General features: G+C 41.2%; 2 protein-coding genes across 2 annotated transcripts in view; one reads left to right on the top strand and one right to left on the bottom strand.

The window, feature by feature from the left end:
• Nucleotides 1-22,593, bottom strand: part of LOC307055622 (BCL-6 corepressor-like) — a 792,095-nt gene that overhangs the window by 87,674 nt on the left and 681,828 nt on the right.
• On the top strand, nt 6,516-8,739 carry LOC307056601 (spermatogenesis-associated protein 31A6-like; the record flags this gene model as incomplete). Its single annotated transcript, XM_079709430.1, has 1 exon — nt 6,516-8,739. One exon carries the CDS (start codon nt 6,516-6,518, stop codon nt 8,631-8,633), a length of 2,118 nt encoding a protein of 705 aa, XP_079565556.1. The 3' UTR covers nt 8,634-8,739.

The following is a 22,593-nucleotide window of genomic DNA, read 5'->3' as shown; positions in this document are numbered from 1 at the left end:
AAGATTTTCTTTAAGTCCCAAGAAAGTAAGCACTTGTAAATGTAAATTTTGTATGTACATAAACCTGGCCAGGATATCCGTTGGAGGCTGGAAATCTGTTGTTGTTCCTTTTCTTTTTGTATTGAAAGCTAAGTTCCCCATTCTGAGTTCAATTTGTGAAGATCACTTTTATTTTGACAAACTCTATTAAAGTAGCCAATTCAAGGAAGACAGGTTAGTCTTCCACCTAATTACCCAGTCCAACTTTTACTCAGTGTCTTTCACCTGAGCAAAGTCTCCCCAGTCTTTCAACTGAGGATAAACCACGCAGTGTCTAAACTGAGCAAGATCTTCCCAGTGTCTTTTAAGTGAGGCTAACCCACTTGAGCAAAAGTCTTCCCAGTGTTTTTCTACCGAGGTTAAGCTCTCAGTGTTTAAACTGAGTAAAAATCTTCCCAGTGTCTTTCACTGAGGATGACCCAGGTACTTCTTCTTGAAACCAAGTTTCAAGGATAACCTACTGCTCAAGAGAAGAGTTTAACACCACTGAATAAAACTTAGGATCATCAACCAAAACTGGAGATCCAAGAACCAGGAGATACTCACCCAAATTCGTCTGGACTCTCTGAGAAAGCGGACAGGCCCAAGAAGCCTCTGCTGGTGCCAGGACTCTGGATCCTCATAGAGTTCAGGCAAAGAAGAAAAGTCTGCTCTGGGCCCCTTCATTGGTTGCCAAGACTGCTGACTGAAAAATATGCACAACCCAAAAGGAGAATTATGTTTTATTTGGCAGATTTTCTGAGGACTTAAGCCCAGAACACAGCCTGTCAGATCACTCTGAGGAACTGCTCAGAAGACCTAAGGGAGGAGTCAACAAAAACCAGGTAGTCAGAACATCAAAAGATTACTATTAATTAAAGAAAACTAGACCTCTCAAGTTAAGGACTTCAGCACTTTTCTATGTATGAGAAGATGAAAGAATCTGGGCTCCGTGAAATCATTCCTTTGATATGCACCTTAACTCTAGAACCAGTACCCTGTTTTTCTCCATCCCGAATCCCCTCAAGGTGCACAGTTGAGGGTTCCTGCTTTGACGTCTGACTTGATGACTGCAACATCCTTTGTCTACTGATATGGCAGGGAACATTTTTCATCCACGGGTAAGAAGTTGAGGAGAAAATTAACGTAATTCAAGATATAAAACCATTACAATACTAAAAATTCCCAAATGTCAAACAAACATAAGTACCCTTGACCTGTAAAATGGAAGATGCCAAAGAAGGGAAAAAAAGAAACAATAAAGAAAATGTAGAAAATAAAGCATAAAATAAGATGGCAGAAATCAATAACAGTAGAACAATAATTAAATAAATCAAGGTAAATATTATCATAAGATTTTTAAATTTCAAAAAAACCCCCCATCAAACAAAACATATTGAAAATAAAGTAATAGAGAAAATTTAGAGAGCAAATATGAATGCAAAGAAGACCTGTTAGGTAGTTAGGCAGACATTAGCAGCAAGGAGGTGACAGTGGTGAGAAAGACAAGAAGAAGAAATTGAGTCACACCCAGCCATCTGGGGACTCTCCCTTGACTCCACCCAGAACGGGAGAAACTATGGTCGGGTGGTGGGCAGCTTATCCTGATAAAGAGAGGCACAGTAACACAAGGCGACTTCTCCAGGCTGTGCATGCCCAGACCAGACAGGCGTATGACCTATAGTAAATCCAGACTCATTAGACCATAATTACAATAAATTACATGCGGTTTTGCCCCTCCCCCCACCCAGTAGGCATTTCTTGGGGATTCAAGGATGAGAGCATGCGCAGCAGAAAACTTGTTCCATAGCTCAGGACTGTCAATCAAATAATGACCCTTGTCACTCACCCCCACCTCTCTGCAAAATGCTCCTTAAACGCGCTCGGAAGCCTTTATAGGAATGCTGCTTTCAATTTGCAGAAACAGTACACCCATCCCCCCCCACCCCGAGAGTGTACCTTTGCTTCCATATACTTTGCTTTGGGCTTGCTTCACTTCGCTGAAATAGCCTGTTCTCAGAAACAGCCTGCTCTTTCTCTCTCCTTCTCTCTCTCCCTCTCTGAGAGTGTACCTATGCTTAACTAAACTTTGCTTTCTGCTTAAGCTTAACATGGGAGTTTGCGATCCTTTGCTTACTATCATGGAACCAAGATAGCCGGTCCAGGCCTTCCACTGACCTCCTCGGTTGAAGCTACTTCGTTACAAAGCATGTCCACATGGTGACAGACCTAAGTCTAAATTTTGATAAAAGGTTGAATTAAGGTGAGACTATCATATGGGAGGAAAAGACTGTAGGAAAAATAGTAGATGTAGGAGATATGTTTGTGAAAGTGCACATTCATGGCAATATAGCCAAATAAACTCACATGCCCACGTTCCCACTAAAACTGTATAAAATTATGACCAAGAAGCAGAGAATACACATTATTTTAAAGCCCTCATGGGGCATTAAGACATATTTACCATGTGAATCCTTCAGTGAATCTTGTGTTACTGCTAAGGGATAGGAAGTGGTGTCATAAGGGAATTTTGTGTAAGACTCAAAGCTCCCTTTCTCTATGGTTCAGGCTGGACTTGAAGCTTCAGGGGCCTGGGAGGATGGGGCAGGAAAGGCAAGGCGCACTCAGAAAAGAGAATACATACATAACACACTAGGGATATCTGAAGAGGCTGCTCAAGACCTGGCTCAGCCCCAAGGGTTTGACCCCTAGTCCTACTCTTCACCCTACAGCCCTTTGGGGTCAGGACCTTGGCTCACCCTAACCCATTCCTAGCTTCTGGGTATAGAATGAGTGCACATGTCTGAATGTTAATGTTCTCTCAAAATTGACATGTTGAAATCCTACCTCTTAAAGATAGGAGGCGGGGCCATGCAAAAGTGCTTATGAGCTTTCATGAATGGGATTAGTGCCTTATAAAAGAGACTCCAGAGATATCTCTAGCCTCCTCCCATCATATGAGGATACAGAGAGAAGGCTCCAGCTGTGAACCAAGAAGAGAGCTCTCACTATGAGGTGCCCATACTGGTGACTTGATCTTGGGCTTCCCAGCCTCCAGAACTGTGATAATAAATGTCTGTTGTCTTTCATCTACCCAGTCTATGGTATATTGTTATAGCAGCCCTAATGGATTAAGACCACATACTTCAAAATTTATCTGGAGAGTGGGGACTGTCTTATCGTTGCAAACTAAGAAGTTGGGTTGAGACAACATAGGAAAGATTTTTTTTACGTAGAAAATTATGGATTATTGGACTTGAAAGTACTAGATTGGTTAAGGAAAATGAGTACGTGTGTGTGTGCGTGTTTGCAGTGTGTCCCAAAAGTTTTTGTGCAGTTTAAAGATTTACTAACTCCAGAATTATAAACACTACAAACTTACAAAAATATCATTTGAAGGTTTAACTGTTACCAGATGCAAGTCTGTGTGCCTGATGCACAGTGAGGCTAAATACTGAAACATCAGAGTTTGGAGCAGAGAAAGGTTTACACAGTGCCATGCAAGAAGACACGTGGCTCATGCCCAGGAAAAACCCCAAACTCCCTGAAGGCTTTCAGCAAAGCCTTTTTAAAGGCAAGGTGAGGGAGGGGCATGGCTAATTGTTGCAAATATCTTGGTGTTGGATCCTTTGTTCTAGCAGCTGGCCAGATGGGTCAGATCCTGGTCAGGTCACGTGTTCCTGTAAACCTCCAACAAAACAATTATTATTCTCTGTTCTGCAACTTTTTCTCTCCATGAATGGGCTCTTAAAAGTCAGAGCCTTAGAAATAGGCTATCCTGTATATTTCAGGCTCTAGGCAACATTGTTTTACAAAAAGTGCAGAGCCAGCCTGGGTCACAGGGATGGACAGAGTTAGCTCAGGCAACAAAGCATAAAGATTAAAGTAAAAAAGATCTGATGTGGAGTCAGATTTGTTCTTCCCTATTACATAACTATTTATAATTCTTTCATACTTATGAATTTTGAAAAATAAATTATTTTAATTTTTGTGTGTAGTTCCCTCTGATAGAAAATGAGGCAAAACATACACTATTCAAAATTCACCAAACTAAAATTCAAGTTCTATCCCTGGGTTTACACAAGACACAAACATGATGTGGGAAAGTTGGAGCTGAGGACAAAGGAAATCCTGAGTAAAAATGTCTGTGAAACAGCCAGTCTTCCAGGGTCAGCTTAAGATGTTCAAGAGTTATCAAGTTGGTGGGCCTCAAGTAAAGGTCTCTAATGGATGAAGGAACCAGGTTCCAGATGGAATGAACAGAAAATTGGCTAAGGTCTCTCTGACAGGATGAGAGTAGTTGGAAGGAGGGATCTGGAAGCCCCAGGAGGGTGCAGGTGTCTGTGGGTCTGGATGGGAAGGAGGGGTAGTGATTCAGCCTCTTTCTCTTATTGCCCCTCCCCCACACTCAGGAGCCCTTTGTGACAAGGCCACAGCTCTGTGATGCAGGCCTGGGGTTCTGCCATCAAGTGAACTCCCAGTGCTCTGTTGCCTGAGGGCAGCAATGCAGTTCAGAAGATGGAGAATCTCTTTTCTTTGAAAAACATTGGTGCTATCTGGCTGAGATCCAGCCCAACTTCCTGGGTGATTGATATCATCCTTGGGATCCTGTGTGGACTGGGGCTCTTCCTAATGTTACTCCCCTGCTTCCAGAGTAATCCATTCTTAGCACCACCTAGGAAACATAGAAACATCAGGAAGGTACGAAACCTTTGGCTTAATCCCAGCAGAGATTCTCTCTTTTTTTCTTATTCTTATTTCCACTTTTCTAAACCACCTAGAGAGACTCCTGAGATGGGAACTCTCAGAAAAGTATAGAACATCATCCTTCTAGGGAAAAGCCAGGCCAGAGAGGGGTTAGAGTGGGCATGAGGATTTCTAGCCTAAGATCGTAGACCAGGAGTTCAGGTATGGTAGAGGGCTCCAGGGCAAGTCCCCAGTGCAGTGACTAATGGTTAAGGACTGGATTACTAAGAGTTCAATCTCTGCAGGAAGGCTGACCCCTGAGCCCTGGTTCACCAGCCACCTTCCCACAGCGGGTGTCTCAAGTGAGACCTTCCTCTGTGTTGGGGCTGATCTAAGGGCAATGCTGAGCCCCTGAGAGCCTGAGAGAAGAGGCTGGAGTGGAGGTCTGGCCTTGGGAAGCAGAATCCTATCTGACAAAGCTCACGTGGGCATTTAGGTCTGAGAATGTGTGTGTTTCTTGATCAGAGGAACAGTGACAGAAGAAATCTATGGTGATTAAAACTTAAAAAATCCTTCTTGGGCTTCCCTGGTGGTGCAGTGCTTGAGAGTCCGCCTGCCAATGCAGGGGACGCAGGTTCGTGCCCCGGTCCGGGAGGATCCCACATGCCGCGGCGCGGCTGGGCCCATGAGCCATGGCCGCTGGGCCTGTGCGTCCGGAGCCTGTGCTCCGCAACGGGAGAGGCCACAACAGTGAGAGGCCCGTGTACCGCAAAAAAAAAAAAAAAAAAAAAAAAATCCTTCTTTGCACTCTTCAAAGAAGAAAAACTGAAAATATTTTTATCCACTTTAAAAATAAGTAAAAGGGGAAAAAACCCCACAGAGTTTTAGTTAAATGTAGAAAGTCATGTTGTTCATGAACACAGCTTGCCTAGATAGATGACAGTGAGAGTTGGGTGTTAGCCCCTCATTTTTTCTTCTCTCTCAGCATCAAGTAGAGCTGAAGGGGAGGAGCAGGAGTAGGAAGAAAAGTGGATCTTTGAAAGGTCAGCCTTTGCCGTTCAGCCCTGCGCGCCCCCGAGAGCTAGCTTCCATCTCTCCTAATCCTGAGGGCCCAGCTTCACGGTCTCTGAGGATGCCAGTGGCAGAGCTTATTCTTCAGGAAACAGAGCCTTGGGAAGGCTCGTTGGAAGGAGATCAGAGCCCAGATACTTCCCAGAAATTTGTGCTTAGAATGAAGCCATGAGGACCTAGAAATGGGGTGTGTGGACTGTGGTGGACCATTGGTGCCTGGGTTGGGAAGTGGGACCTCCAAGTCCAACTGTGGACAAGTTGTTTAACTTTGCTCAGATTCCTCTGTGTGATGACCACTGACCTTTCTCCCCTACACGGCAGTTGTAAGGGCTACAGGGGTTAATTAACGTGGAGGCACTTTGCAAAGGACAAACCCTTTTCAAGTGAGACTTACCATCACTGTCAGGGACATGTGGCCTTGGACACTGATACTCGGGCTCCAGAGTCTAATCCTCCAAAGATTTCCCTTAAAGGGCCATTGCACTCAGCCTCCTGAAAGACTCTTAGGCCTCTGCCTTCACCACCATGACCCAGTCTCCTGATTTCCAGCTTGCAGAGATTGCCTGGAAGAACTGGAGGGGACTCACAACCTGGTTTCACTTCTGCAAAGGTAAAGAATCTTTCCCCTTCTCTCCTGGGTCGTCCTTCCTCCCAGAGCCTATAATGTGACCCCAGCCCTGGGAGGGGGAGCCATGGGAGGGCGTGGCTAAAGCCCTAGGGTGAGGGAGAGCAGGAGCATTATGAAGTCAGTGTGGGGGCAGAGGAGGGTTCTTGGGCTGCAGGTGCCCACCCCTGCCTGTCCTGTCCAGCCATCCTGGCCCCATCTGCTCTCCTACAGCTGCCTGGGGAGGCTTCCTGGCAAGGGCAACTTTCATCAGCTCTCATGTCAAGACCCTCCTGGTGAGATGTGCAAAGCAGTGCCTGCTGGAGCCTGTGGAAGATACTGCTTGAAGGGTTGGGAACCCTGCATGAACACCTCCCGTAGGGCTTCCTTCCTTGATCCAGACACTCGAGAGCTGCTGGAAGCACATATTAGAAGGTTTTGGGTAAAGCACAGGTGGACCCTCCCCCTCAAGGTCCTCAAGCCCATAAATCTCTTGAAGCTGAAAAAGCTCCAACCCTCCACCGTTCTGCAGTTTGCCTCTTCCCCTTCAGCCACCTGTGTGTCTGGGTCCCACTCAACAGTCAAGTGTGCTGAGTTCCTGGAGAAACCTCCTCAGGCTCATTCAGGAGAGAAGGTGATAACAGAAGAGTCAGTTCCTACCCTGAAGAGGCCTCTCCTTGTCCCCTCAACTGTGTGTAAGGAAATCCAGAGTGCCCTGGGAGCGATTCCATCTGCTGACTACCATGGGCCCTCAAAGGCTTCTCTGACTGGACAGGAGGGCAGGCCACCTTCTCAGTCCCTCACACTCAGCCTTGTGGGCAGAACCTGGAAGAGTGAGACTGGGGAATGGGTCAAGAGGGACAGCCTAGAGCCAGGTCCAAGTTCAGCAATGGTCAGGAATGAGCCAACAGAGGAGAGTGGTGGTCAGGCCTCAGGAGACCCCTGCCATAGGGTAACAGTGATGGAGGTGAACTTAGGATCCCAATCTTTGAGAGGTGAAGAGGCCAGGGAGGCTGTGGAGGCCAAGGAGTCTCCTGCTCTTCAACCACAGTCTAGTGTTATCTTGGAAACCAAAGGGTTGACAAAATCCCAAACCACAAATGTACATATGAGGAGCTTAGAGGTGTCAGGGGCCAGTAAAAGTTTCCTACTACCTAGAATGTCTGTTTTCCAACATCCAGGTGAGCCATGCCTTAACATGGGGGTTGCTAGTGAGTTTAACTCCAAAGTAAAGGTACAGTCAGACAACCAGATTCAGGACTTTCCCAAACACATGTTCCTTGCTGCAGACAACTTGGCTTCTCAGGTGCCTCAGTGCCATCCCCAGAGAGTCCCCACCAGAGACAGGTTAGCTTCCCAGGAGCCAAGTGGCCTTATGGAAGCCCAAAGGAGCAACCTAGGGCAGCAGGAGCCCAAAACTTCAAAACTCCAAGACTCATGGAAGAGCCAGAGCAAGATGATTGCCCCTACTTACAAAAGAGAGGACTGTAGGAGGCATAAACCAGGAGAGCATGAAGAAAGGTTTAAAGAATTAGGGACCTCTCAAGCTGGACGTATGAGCCGCCCTGCCCAGGTCAGGGGAATAACAGACTCTATTGGGAGCAGATGTCTCCAGCACATGCCAGAGAAGAAACATAGCCCCCCAGAAAGCCTCTTCAGAAAAAGGATGAGGCTATTTTTAAAGTGGATTTTCCCCAATAAAAAAGTCAATGGTCGAGATGCTCTGCAAAAAAAAAAGCCCATATCAGCCACTGCCTGGAGTCACGGATCAGTCAAAAGCAGATCAATCTTGAAGAGTGAGACTGCTGAGGGTCAGGCACGCATGGCAGCTGTTGGACAGATCCTAGAAGAAAAAAGAGCAATTCACCATGGACTTCATGCCACAAAGTTAAATGAACACAAACTGGAATTCCAAGTCCCAGTATGTGGGTGTTTCTGCTGCCATAGGCTTACCTCCTACCCAGAGCAAGGGAGAATGATGGGTTATACAGCCTGCAGTCATAAAGCCACCTCCAAGGGCCAGAGTTGTTCTATCAGGGAAAGGAAAGTCAGACACCAACATAGTTTGAAAAGTGTAAGGTTCGAAGATGAGCAGCTGGGCCTAAGGTGCCTCCCATCCTTGCCCCCCAAGAAGAGTTTGTTTCCAGTTAGTACCTGCCAGTATGGGCCAAGGATTCCAGGTGCCCCAGCCCGCCATCAACACTGTCCAAGGCATTGTCATCTTTGGGGAGGTGTCTTGCCTGGTCGACAGTAAAATCCTTCTTTAGTCTTCCCTTTAGTAGGGAAACATGTCTCCAAGTAAAAATTCAGTCCATGTAGAGAAAATGATTTTCTCATTAGCACATCCAAGATATTTAATGTTCCCCAATACATATATATATATTTTTTTTTTCTAATAAAAGCATAAGCATAGTGCAATGGCTGCTGTCTGTGCTATGCACTTTGTCTTCTAGAAGGGAGGGGCAATGAGGGAGGTTGACAGTAGCATCACAAGCTTGCTCCTTGTCTCGTGTCCCTTCATTGCACCTTATAATACTGTCATTACACAAACCAAAATTACTCTAACAATGAGATGGGAAAAACCTATGAAACCCACACCCAAGGATCTGGTTCAACCAGTCTTTCTCCTTCTTCTATGCTACTTTGAACTTTATGCAACTGTAGTGGATAGGTTTACACGATAGGGCTGGACATTCCAATTCAGGCTCCAGGAAGTGTCAGAGCCAAGTGGATGGAAGTTTGGGGGGAATAGAGTATGGGCTCGTGAGTTCAGAAACAGGAGAAATCTTGCCCCTGGATCTCTTGGTAGGGAATATACAACATCTACTCTTAAGAGTTCCTTCTCTCTCTGATGAAGGTTGGGATTGAGATATGCCCTATGAACCCCTTTTAGCTTAGCCATAAGAAAATGTACAGCATCACCCTCCCCCACCTCTGTTTTTCCTACACTTTAGAGCAGCAGCAAGGATGGCATTTCCAGCTCTGTGTGTGTAGGTGGGGGGAGTATCAGGGAGGCTGCTGAGGGCTGTGTTGAGTCCAGTCCCATATAAATGAATGGCTGCGTTCATGGGTCACCTACCTTCCACTCTATGTTAACCCCAGAGAAGGAGTTTTGGATGAATGGAATAGGGGTGTGACTGTGGGTAGTAACTATCTGATGGTCAAACACTGTGAATTTAGGGTGGGATGTAGGTGTAGAAAAATCATTGGATCCAAGGAAGGAGGCAAAGTGGTACCAGATTCCCATAAATTGCAGTTCTGAAAGAGCAGCCCCCTGACATACAACCACCATCTAAAGGCCTAAAGGGGAGGAAAAGTTAAGGGTCCAGTAGCTCACCATGGCCCCACGCCAGGGTCTCTACCCTATTCCAACTCTAAGATCACAGACCTAGAGAAACCACCTTTAGGTCAAAACAGAAGGTCAAACTTATAGAAGTAAAGCAAATCAGGGAAGGTTAATCTCTTAATACTATATTTAATAAGCTTACACATCATCACCTCTTGACTTGTAGAAAGGATAACTTAACAATAGGTGTAAAAGCCAGGACTAGGGAACTTGGGATGTGACTCCTAGTCTGGTGACCTTCACATAAACACATGGCCCAAGGACTGCTCCAGGAGAGAGGTGGGGACTGGCTTGTGATTGTGTAGTAAGCCTTGCCTGTCTCCCAGTCCTTGATCACCCCAGAGCCTGGCAGGTGAAGAAGCAATCAGACAGGATTTGTGGTGGTGTGGAGGTGACCTGTGCAAAGTGGATGGGGCAGGGTGCAATCCAGGAGTGTTCCACTGATCTGCTTCTGGCACAGCTTTTCTTGTCTCCTGACCCCCATCCATATGGAAAAGCAGGGAGATGAGGAAGAATTCCTCTAGAGTGATTTGGTGCTTTCTGCCATGTGCAGGGCGCATGGTGGACACAGCTCCAGGTGGTGTCTTTCTCATTGTGGAGATTTCTGTTCCAGCTGATGCCCCTGATCCAGATGACAACAGAAATGGACCCCATCCCCCATCCCTGTCAGGCCCCTCAACATGTGGAAATGCTGTGACCTGGGGTGGAGGGGGCAGAGTGAGCACAGGACTGCTCACACCCCTGGTTTCTCCCTGGAGCCAGGCCCTACCTCTGGGCCCCGATTCCCAAGGCAGCCTCCAGAATGGGCAGAGCAGTGAGAGTGGAGCCAGGCCTTGTGGGAGGGGTCGGTACCCAGAGGAAAGAGTTGACAGGGCTGGGACCTGAGCCTGGCTGCTGCTGGGTCCTCTCAGGGGCACCCAGAAGTGAGTTCTGGGAATATGGGGAAGCTGGACTTGGACCCCCCTGGCTCCTGCTGGGAGAGTGCCACAGACAGGTGATGCTGATGGAACAGCAAGAAAACAGAAAGAAGCAAGTCCCTTTGCCCTTCTCTTGCTGCTCCGTCTTCCATAAGGTACAGTAAGACAAGAAATTGAGAGACCAAAAGAAAAAAAGAAATGGAGAGACCCAGAGACAATACACAAAGACTTCACGGACACACCTCTCAAGAGAGACTTCTCACGCAAACACCTTTCTCAGAGATCACATACTGAGACCTCACACAGGGACCTCATGTTGCTTCACAGACCCTCAGACAGAAACCTAGCACAGATTTAACAGATTTCCCAGAGATACCTTCCAAAGGGACCTCATACAGAGACTTCACACAGAGATCTCACCCAGAGACAACACACAGAGACCTCACAGAGACCTCACATCTATTCTTCAGTATCCATTGACAAGTCTTTCTTAGTGAATATGAAACCACTTAGCAAACTGGCAGCATGATAAATATATTATCAGTTGTGCCCCTCTGAGATCCACCAGACACTCACTGTCAGCATTACTCTAAATGGGGAAATGTTTGAGAAGTTTTGTTCTTTTGGAATGTCACTGCCTCTGAACAAAAGAATTATACATTCCAAATGTAGATTTTCAAATTTCATTCTTAGGTGTTCATTAGCTTGAAAATCACATATTACATTATTTTATTTTTATTTATTTGAGAAGAATGAAGAAAATAATGTTTATTTCTTAGAAATGCATGTAGTACTCTATTTTTTATTTTAAAAGATTTTTATTGGAGTATAGTTGATTTACAAATTTGTGTTAGTTTCAGGTGTACAGCAAAGGGAGCCAGTTATACATATACATATGTCCACTTTTTTTAAAGATTCTTTTCCCATAGAGGCCATTACAGAGTATTGAGTAGAGTTCCCCGTGCTATACAGTAGGTTATTATTACCTATTTTGTATATAGTAGTGTGTATATGTCAATCCCAATCTCCCAATTTATCCTTCCCCCCTTATCTCCTGGTAACCATAAGTTTTCATTTGTACCCTTTTTTTAGGAGAATCACAAATTTTAAGCACAACTAAAACACTGTCAGTCTCCAGTGAGAGAAAATATTTGTCCAGTTTAGTTATCATCCAGTCAAATGGTATCTGGCACATTTTTTACTTTATTGAGGACAGAAGTTAAACTTGAGATGGCTTACTTGCTTCCTTTGGAAACATAAGAAAAACCTGCAACAAAGGTACTCTAGGAATGAAATAAACCAAGAAAGAAGCATCCGGACTCACATTCACTTCCCAGAGGGCTGTGTAACTAGCACATTATTTTGCACATAATAGCTTGCATCAGGTTTGTGGGGTTTGCTTTATTTTTTAACAGGCCAATAATCATGTGAGGATTTTTCACAAGTCAAATTTCTGGTTTTAAATTTTACATTCTGGCAAAATTATGCTTCTGGATATTATTTTATTTCTTAAAATGTGGTAATGCCCTAAAATGATATTACACAATCATAACGTTCAGCTAACATACTTAAAAAGATGGGCTATTAAGGATTCATTCTTCAATAATTCTATGAAATGCACATTTTCTAAGACATGCAGTTAGGATCCACTTTATATTCATTATAGGGTTAACACATTGCTTTAAAATTTTTTGAAAGATTATAAAATATATGACTTAGCCTATGCTTGACATTATACATGTTACCTCATAAAATTACTGAGGGAAGGATATCTTAATATCTGAATTGAAGGTAGTGTACATTTAATCTACATTTGGCTTATAACAATGAATAATGAAAGGCTTTCATTTATTATATAGCTCACACTTTCCAAAGGGTACACTTCTAAAAGACTACTGATTTCTCACTGCTAATAAGCAACCTATTGTCCTTGCCTTGGTAAAATCTATTTTAATGACAGCTGGTTCTCTCCCAGATTATCCATTGGTATTACAGCGTCGCGGTCTTTTAAGAGGAGCAGGGCTGACACGAGGACTCTTTGGGCTTATTTCTACAAGAAATTTAGTTTTTCTATTCTCCTAATTAAAAAATGTATAATTATTAATTTTTCACTTTACTCTCTTATGTCGTTGAATCAGAAAACAATGGACTATGGTCATGTATGTCATCTAATACTCTATCAGATCACTTTTTTTTAAATAGTGCAGCTTACTCAGGTAAGTTTACTGATCAGAACAAAATGGAATCAATTAGATAAAAGTTCATACAGGAAAATATCCTTTTCAAAGTTGACTATTTTAACACAGTTAAATAAGCAATTATTTTTTAATCCTTTGAGTTAAAATTGTTCAGGGTGGCCAAGAAAGTCTGGAAACATGAAAAATGTCCATAAAAGCACTTTATTACTATAATACGTTGAATGTGTTGCTCCTCATTATTAATTCACAGTTCATTAAGCTGGGCAAAATTACAATGAACAGTGTGCATTAAAGCAAAATTCCCATCAATCATTTTCCATCTGTCATACATTCTGTCAGATGATTTGTGTGTCTAATTTTCATGGAAAAACTTGTACCTTGGGCTGCCCTGGTGGCGCAGTGGTTGAGAGTCCGCCTGCCGATGCAGGGGACACGGGTTCGTGCCCCGGTCTGGGAGGATCCCACATGCCGTGGAGCGGCTGGGCCCGTGAGCCATGGCCGTTGAGCCTGCGCGTCCGGAGCCTGTGCTCCGCAACGGGAGAGGCCACAACAGTGAGAGGCCCGCATACCGAAAAAAAAAACAAAAAACAAAAAACAAAACAAACTTGTACCTTTACTCCAGAATAAGAAATCAAGGGGGATCAATCTATTAAAAAGATATTAATATTCCCAGACTCTGTGGCCTTCAGTATTTTCTTTTTAAGAAGATTCACCTAGTGCAAATCTTATAAATATTTTTACCATTTAATATGCCCAGACAAAATGGATACAAAAATTAGATAAAACAGAAAACAACAAAAACAGATCCCCTTTGTTTTCAAAACATTTGATGTTTACATCAAAATATTTTGTTGAAAATGAAGTGATTTTTAATCTATAGTTAAAAGATACTATAATGATATTTAGAACATATTACAGATCTGGATTTTTACAAATAGATTTTTATTTAAAACAGGTCTCACACTGATATCAATAAACCAGGCACTCTAGAACAAAATGTGGAGAGATGGCAATTATGCGATGACTTCTTAATACTCCAAGGGAAAAAGATTTTTTCCAAAGTAATCCGTCTACAATATTAACCCTTAAGATCTACTCCCCTTGACAGGTTTCAATATTATTTTCTCTTTTATACACATTTACTTTATAATTAACTCCTACAGGAGGACATTTCTGGAAATGTTCCCAGATATCTACAGCCACACTTTCTGTCATGATCACACCATGGAAAAAGTAGGGAACATCCAGATCCTGATGATCCAGGGGTTTCATAATTACCCCTTTGAGGTCAGTCAGAATCATCATCATTCCCAGAACAGGGTCGGTCTTTACATTTGTGCCCCTAGACATGCAGATTGTAACACTACCCACCCAAAGGCAAGTTGTCTTCCTTACTCAGGTTTGCAGGGGCACCACTCACTGTGGTAGCTAGAAGAGTCCGTTGCCCCCAGCCCGGACCTGCATTCTGTACTCTCCACAGACACATCGTACTACAGATATACCAGTGGTGCTGATGAAACTTCCAGAAAGCTATAAAATAATGCATGCCAGGCACGGTAGATGAGGATTTAGAAAATGCTAACATCTTCTCTAGGAAATAAAGGTGACATACCTATGTGGCTTTAAGCATTTTTGTGCATTAGCTGGCCCCCTGGATCTGGGAAAAAGCATCTGATTTTAAAGTTTCTCAGCCTCATTCTCTGCAATGAAATCTGAAGCTCTTCCTTCCTTCTCTGAGTCCAGAAGCTGGAATTGATACAGTCTGCTCTCTGTGATTTGTCTCTACCATTTGTTTCCAGTGACCACTTCAACTCAGATATCTCTCAGTTCAGGGATCACTCCTAAACTTCAGGAAGAAGGTCACTGCCCTTTTTATTCCCACCACAATTTTATGCTAGTAACCCTTTACAGTGTCAATAAATTTATTTTGTAGAATGTGCCCCCTGGACTCCACCTGCTAAATCTGTTTTTTGGGCAAATCATTTGTTACTTAGCTAAACAAATTTTATAAAATCATATTTCATAAAATTGTATTTTATAAAATGTTACTTTCTTATTTTATAAAATTGGTAAATCCAGGGATTTAGGCTTAATTATTATTTTTAAAAATGTTGGTACTCATTTTGCCAATTTTTCTCTTTTACATATATCAGAAAATATGTTAAGAACTCAACTGTGAAGATACCACTATTTTTATTTTTTCTCACTTTTTGTACTTAACTTTTATAACAAACCTTTATTATTGCACAGGAAACAAGAAAGTTTGTTCCTTGGAAAACATCAGTCCTAAGAACGTACTAAGTTAAAGCTTAGCATGTTAGATCTGCGAGGAGCCTTGTCTTTTTTTTTTTTTTTCGGTACGCAGGCCTCTCACTGTTGTGGCCTCTCCCGTTGCAGAGCACAGGCTCCGGACACGCAGGCTCAGCGGTCATGGCTCACAGCTCCAGCCGCTCCGCGGCTTGTGGGATCTTCCCAGACCGGGGCACGAACCCGTGTCCCCTGCATCGGCAGGCGGACTCTCAACCACTGCGCCACCAGGGAAGCCCAACCTTGTCTTTTTTTTAATGATGCTTTTTTCTGAATTGGTTAAAAAAAAAAAAAAAAAAAAAGCCTTAAGGCTTAGGAACAGAAGCAAATTGAGAATTAAAATCCAAATCATTCAAATGAAGTTTGTCAGAACAGTTTGTGTGTGGAGAGGACAGCTTCTAGGCACTTCAGAGAAACCAGCAGGACAGAATTGAGAATAGCCAGCACCTTACAGGGCTTCTCACAGAAATGCTTTAATGCAAAGAGGTGACTGGATTTCACAGGGAGACCAGGGAGAGGATGCAGAGATAATTAAATCACATTCAAGCACCTGTTTACCTGGGAGGTAAGTTCCTTCATATTGTGGTCAGATGCTGTTTAGGGGGACACTGGTGCAGGGGAGGTGTTGGGAGGATGAACTCTTTTCTGAGTGATTTTGCAAGTGTGAAAATTCATCCAACAGAGATGCTAGAAAAATTTGCTCCTAGTAGCGAGCGTCCAACATGATATTTTGGGACAAAAATGTGTATTTGGAAGAATTTTTCACAAAAGAGCAGTGATGGGAGGAAAAGATTCATATGGGCCTGGCTAGTAATATTCTTCCTTCACAATTTTCTTGTGGGTTCCTGAGGCTTGTTGTGACTGCTTGGAGACCTGGTCCCCAAGCAATGGCCCTCTTTGTCATACTCAGGGTAAGCCAGGAAGTTGCTTGTCTGAAGCAGAAAAGGTTCTCCCTTCCACTCATGTCCTCTTGCTGATCAGATGAACACATGGCATCAGCTACAGCTGAGAGGTGTTTGTTAACTACCTTTGTTTCATAGGACACAACTCATATATACTCTACAGTAATGTTTATCACTGTCTTTTATAATCTCAAGGTAAGAAGTAATCAGTGTTAAAATCATTCTACTGGAATAACAAAGCACATGATTTTTTTTTCCCTAATAGTGATTGTATTTGTTTGCTAGGGCTGCCATAACAAAAGACCACACTGGCTACTAGGTGGCTTAAACAACAAAAATATATTTTCTCAGAGTTCTAGAGGCTAGAAGTCCAAGATCAAAGTATCAAGTTTAGTTTCTTTGAGGTCTCTCTCCTTTGATGGCTACCTGCTCGCTGTGTCCTCACATGGTTGCCCCTCAGTCTGTGCATGTCTGTGTTCTAATATTCCCCCCTTATAAAGATACAAGTCATATTGGATTAGAGTCCATCCATATGATCATTTTACCTTAATTTTCTCTTCCAAAGCAGTATTTCCAAGTAGAAGTTAAGCTTACTGTACAAGCAATCAGGTATTTAATAAGAGGCATTGCTATGGAGACAAAAAAACAATGGTTAATAATTGAGGCAAACTTCATATCAGTTTTTGAGTTCTGAGGGTAGACAGTTGAGAAGATCTCTAAATGTCAGGGTTAAAGCATCTTTTGTAGTTTGAATGTCCATCAGATGTTCAGGTAAACTTTCTGAGTGGTCCATATAGCAACAGGAACGAAGAAGACTGTCTAAACATGAGCTGCTGTGGAGATTTCTCTGAAGTTTATATTAAGATATCTACCTTCAGTATGCAGGACTTCAGAAAAAAAGGCAGTTTTAGTTTCAATTATTCCAAGTCAAAAGGGTGGGAGAAAATTTGGAAACACTAGTTTGGAGAGTTGTAGTCAGGTAGTGGAGGAAACTAGAAAAATTCAGGATACAGTCCAGTTTTCAGGTAATTAACAAAACTTCAAGGAAAATTAATAGCACTAGAATCTAATATCCACAATATGTATTTTGGTTTCTATCGAAAGATAATTTTTCTTTCTAAAATCACCCTCATTTCTATCAAAGATAGCCAAATTAAGACAAGTTTGTTTGCAAAATAAGTCTAGATTCAATAAACTTGGTCTTATTTATATAAGTATAGCAAGGATTGTGACTGACCATATAGGCTTATTTTTTATTTTTATTTTTTGCTTTTATTAAGAGAGTTTATTGCCTCTCTCTCCTCCCAATAGCTCAAACATGAAGAAGCAACATCAGAGGAAGACAGACAGACAAATGGCTCTTTGAGTTTGTCCTGCTTGGCATTGGTGAAGGAAGAGGCAGCTTTCTCAAAGTTTTTATCTGCTTAATTGGATGTAGTAGAGAAAGGGAACAAGGAAAGTCGGAGGATAAGTGAACAGGCTCTGCACCTACCAAGGATGTGTTATCCTCCTAATCGTCCCAGTAGGAACATTCCATTCATGTTCTTTGATCTGATCCTTGCATTGGAAGACACTTCTTTTTTTAATCTCTTTTTTTTTAATTTAATTTTAATTTTATATTGAAGTATAGTTGATTTACAATGTTGAATTAGTTTCAGGTGTACAGCAAAATGATTCAGTTATACATATACACATATCCATTCTTTTTCAGATTCTTTTGCCATATAGGTTATTACAGAATATTGAGTAGAGTTCCCTTTGCTATACAGTAGGGTCTTGTTGATTATCTATTTTATATATAGTAGTGTGTATCTGTGAATCCAAACTCCTAATTTATCCCTCCCCATACCTTTTCCCTTTAGTAACCATAAGTTTGTTTTTTAAGTCTGTGAGTCTGTTTCTCTTTTGTAATTAAGTTCATTTGTATCATTTTTTCAGATTCCACAGATAAGTGATATCATATGATATTTGTCTTTCTCTGAATTACTTCACTTAGTATGATAATCTCTATGTCAATTCATGTTACTGCAAATGGCATTATTTCATTCATTTTTATGGCTGAGTAATATTCCATTGTATATATGTACCACATCTTCTTTATCCATTCATCTGTCAGTGGACATTTAAATTGCTTTCATATCCTGGTTATTGTGAATAGTGCTGCACTGAACACTGGGGTGCATGTATCTTTTGGAAGTATAATTTTCTCCCCAGATACATGCCTAAGAGTAGGATTGCTGGATCATATGGTAGTTCTATTTTTAGTTTTTTAAGGAATCCCATAATATTCTCCATAGTGGTTGAACCAATTTACATTCCCACCAACAGTGTAGGAGGACTCCTTTTCTCCACACCCTCTCCAACATTTTTGTAGTCTACAGTTTGTAGACGTTTTGATGATGGTTACTCTTGACTGGTGTGAGGTGATACCTCATTGTAGTTTTGATTTGCATTTCTCTAATAATTAGCGATGTTGAGCAGATTTTCATGTGCTTTTTGCCCATCAGTATGTCTTCTTTGGAGAAATGTCTGTTTAGATCTTCTGTCCATTTTTTGATTGGGTTGTTTGCTTTTTTGATATTGAGCTGCATGAGCTATTTGTATACTTTGGAGATTATTCCATTGTCAGTCTCATCATTTGCAAATATTTTCTCCCATTCTGTAGGTTGTCTTTTTGTTTTGTTTATGGTTTCCTTTGCTGTGCAAAAGCTTTTAAGTTTTATTAGGTCCCATTTGTTTATTTTAGTTTTTGTTTTCTTTCCTCTAGGAGGTGGATCCAAAAAGATATTGCTGCTGTGAAAGAGTGCTCTGCCTGGATTTTCCTCTAAGAGTTTTATAATATCCAGTCTTACATTTAGGTCTTTAATGAATTTTGAGTTTATTTTTGTCTGTGGTGTTAGAAAATTGTTCTAATTTCATTTTTTTACATGTAGCTGTCCAGTTTTCCCAGTACCACTTATTGAAGAGACTGTCTTTTCTCCATTGTATAGTCCTGCCTCCTTTGTCATAGATTAATTGACCATAGTTGTGTGGGTTTATTTCTGGGCTTTCTATTCTGTTCCATTGATCTATATTTCTGTTTTTGTGCAAGTACCATACTGATTACTGTAGCTTTGTAATATAGTCTGAAGACAGTGAGCCTGATTCCTCCAACTCCATTTTGCTTTCATAGTATGCTTTGGCTATTTGGGGGTTTGTGTTTCTATACAAATTTTAAAATTTTCTGTTCTAGTTCTGTGAAAAATGCCATTGGTGGGGGCTTCCCTGGCGGTCCGGTGGTTGGGACTTCACCTTCCAATGAGGAGGATGCAGGTTCAATCCCTGGTCAGGGAGTTGGGATCCCACATGCAATGCAACCAAAACAAACAAACAAACAAACAAACAAAAACATAAAACAGAAGCAATATTGTAACAAATTCAATAAAGACTTTAAAAATGGTCCACATGAAAAAAATCTTTAAAAAAAAATTCCACTGGTAATTTAATAGGGATTGCATTGCATCTGTAGATTGCCTTAAGTAGTATAGTCATTTTGACAGTATTGATTCTTCCAATCCAAGCACATGGTATATCTCTCCATCTGTTTGTGTCACTTTCGATTTCTTTCATCAGCATCTTAGAGTTTTCAGAGTACAGGTCTTTTGTCTCCTTAGGTAGATTTATTCATAGGTATTTTTTCTTTTTGATGTGATGGTAAATGGGATTCCTTCCATAATTTCTCTTTCTGATCTTTTGTTTTTAGTGTATAGGAATGAAAGAGATTTCTGTGTATTAATTTTGTATTCTGTGATTTTACTGAATTCATTGATGTGGTGTATCACACTGATTGATATGTGGATATTGAAAAATCCTTGCATCCTTGGGATAAATCCCACTTGATCATGGTGTCTGAGCCTTTTAATGTGTTGTTGGATTCACTTTGTTAGTATTTTGTAAATGATTTTTGAGTCTATGTTCATCAGTGATATTGACTTATTTTTTCTTTTTTTGTAGTACCTTTGTTTGGTTTTGGTATCAGGGTGATTATGGCCTCATAGGATGAGTTTGGGAATGTTTCTTCTTCTGAAATTTTATGGAATAGTTTCAGAAGAACAGGTGTTTAGTGTTCTCTAAATGCTTGATAGAATTCACCTCTGAAGCCATCTGATCTTGGACTTTTGTTTGTTGGGAGTTTCTTTTTTTAAAATAAATTTTAATAAATTAAAAAAAATAAATTTATTTATTTATTTTATTTTTGGCTGCATTGGGTGTTTGTTGTTGTATGTAGGCTTTCTTTTTTTAGTTGTGGCAAGCAGGGGATACTCTTCATTGTGGTGCATGGGCTACTCATTGAGGTGGCTTCTCTTGTTGCAGAGCATGGGATCTAGGCACGTGAGGTTCAGTAGTTGTGGCATGCAGGCTCAGCAGCTGTGGTTCGTGGGCTCTAGAGAGCAGGCTTAGTAGTTGTGACCCACGGGCTTAGTTGCTCTGTGACATGTGGGATCTTCCTGGACCAGGGTTCGAACCCGTGTCCCCTGCCTTGGCAGGTGGTTTCTTAACAACTGCGCCACCAGGGATGCCCTGTTGGAGTTTCTTCATCACAGTTTCAATTTCAGGACTTGTGATTTGTCTGTTCATATTTTCTATTTCTTCCTGGTTCAGTCTTCGAAGGTTGTACCTTTCTAAGAATTTGTCCATTTCTTCTAGGTTGTGCATTTTACAGGCATATAGTTTCTTGTAGTAGTCTCTTATGAGCTTTTGTATTTCTGTGGTGTCCATTGTAACTTCTTTTGTATTTCTAATTTTATTGCTTTGAGCTCTCCCCATTTTTTTCTTGATGATGCTGGCTAATGGTTTATCGATTTTGTTTATCTTTTCAAAGAACCAGCTTCTAGTTTCATTGATCTTTCCTACTGTTTTCTTTGTCTCTCATTTATTTCTGCTCTGATCTATATGATTTCTTTCCTTCTACTAAATTTGGGTTTTGTTTGTTCTCCTTTCTCTAGTTGCTTTACGTATAAGGTTAGGTTGTTTATTTGAGATTTTTCTTGTTTCCTGAGGTAAGATTTTATCACTATAAACTTCCCTCTTAGAAATGCTTCTGCTGCATCCCATAGGTTTTGGATCTTCGTGTTTTTGTTTTCATTTGTAGGTATTTTTAAATTTTTGCTTTGATTTCTTCAGTGATACATTGGTTGCTTATAGCATATTGTTTAGCCTCCATGTATTTGTGTTTTTTACAGTTTTTTTTCTTGTAGTTGATTTCTAATCTCATAGCATTGTGTTTGGAATAGGTGCTTCATATGATTTCAATTTTCTTAAATTTACCAAGGCTCACTTTGTGGCACAGCGTGTGATCTATCCTCGAGAATGTTTCGTGTGCACTTGAGGAGAATGTGTATTCTGCTGCTTTCAGATGGAATGCTCTATAAATATCAATTAAGTCCTTCTGGTCTAATGTGTCATTCAAGGCCTGTGTTTTCATATTGATTTTGTCTGGATGATCTGTCCATTGATGAAAGTGGGGTGTTAACATCCCCCAATACTATTGTGTTACTGTCAATTTCTCCTTTTATGGCTATTAGCATTTGCCTTATATATTGAGGCGTTCCTATGTTGGGTGAATATATATTTACAATTGTTGTATCTTCTTCTTGGATTGATTCCTTGATCATTATGCAGTGTCCTTCTTGGTCCTTGTTACAGTCTTTATTTTAGAGTCTATTTTGTCTGATATGACTATTGCTACTCTGGCTTTCCTTTGATTTCCATTTGTATGGAATACCTTTCTTTTACCCTCTCACTTTCAGTCTGTGTGGGTGTCTAGACCTAAAGTGAGTTTCTAGTAGGCAGCATACATATGGTTCTTGCTTTTGTATCTGTTCAGCCAGTCTATGTCTTTTGGTTGGAGTATGTAGTCTATTTACTTTTAATGTAATTATCAATATGTATGTTCTTATTGTCATTTTGTTAATTGTTTTTGTAGCTCTTTTTTCTTCCCTTCCTCTTTTGTTCTCTTCCCTTGTGGTTTGATGACCATCTTTAGTGTTGCATTTGGGTTGCTTTTTCTTTGTGTATCTATTGTAGATTTCTGGTTTGCATTTCCCATGAGGTTTTGATACAGCAGAGTGTATATATATATATATATATATATATATATATATATAAAGTTGCTTTAAGTTGCTGGTCTCTTAATTTCAAATGCATTTCCAATATCCTGCATTTGTACTCTCCTCTTCTCATGATTGCTTGTTTTGATATCATATTTGTGAGTGGATGATTTCCTACCTTTACTGTATGTTTGCCTTTAATGGTGAGCTTTCCCATTCATAATTTTCTTTTTTTCTAGTTGTGGCATTTTCTTTTTCATCTAGAGAAGTTCCTTTAGCATTTGTTGTAAAGCTGGTTTGATGGTGCTGAATTCTCTTAGCTTTTGTTTGTCTATAAAGCTTTTGATTTCTCTGTCAGGTCTGAATAAGAGCCTTGCTGGGTAGAGTATTTTTGGTCATAGGTTTTTGCCTTTCATCACTGTAAATATATTGGGCCACTCCCTTCTGGCCTGCAG

The sequence above is a fragment of the Hyperoodon ampullatus genome (assembly GCF_949752795.1).
Source record: "Hyperoodon ampullatus genome assembly, chromosome: 7".
NCBI lineage: Eukaryota > Metazoa > Chordata > Mammalia > Artiodactyla > Ziphiidae > Hyperoodon > Hyperoodon ampullatus.
Note: the sequence above shows the minus strand (reverse complement) of the source record. Positions and strands in the feature narration are given on the sequence as shown.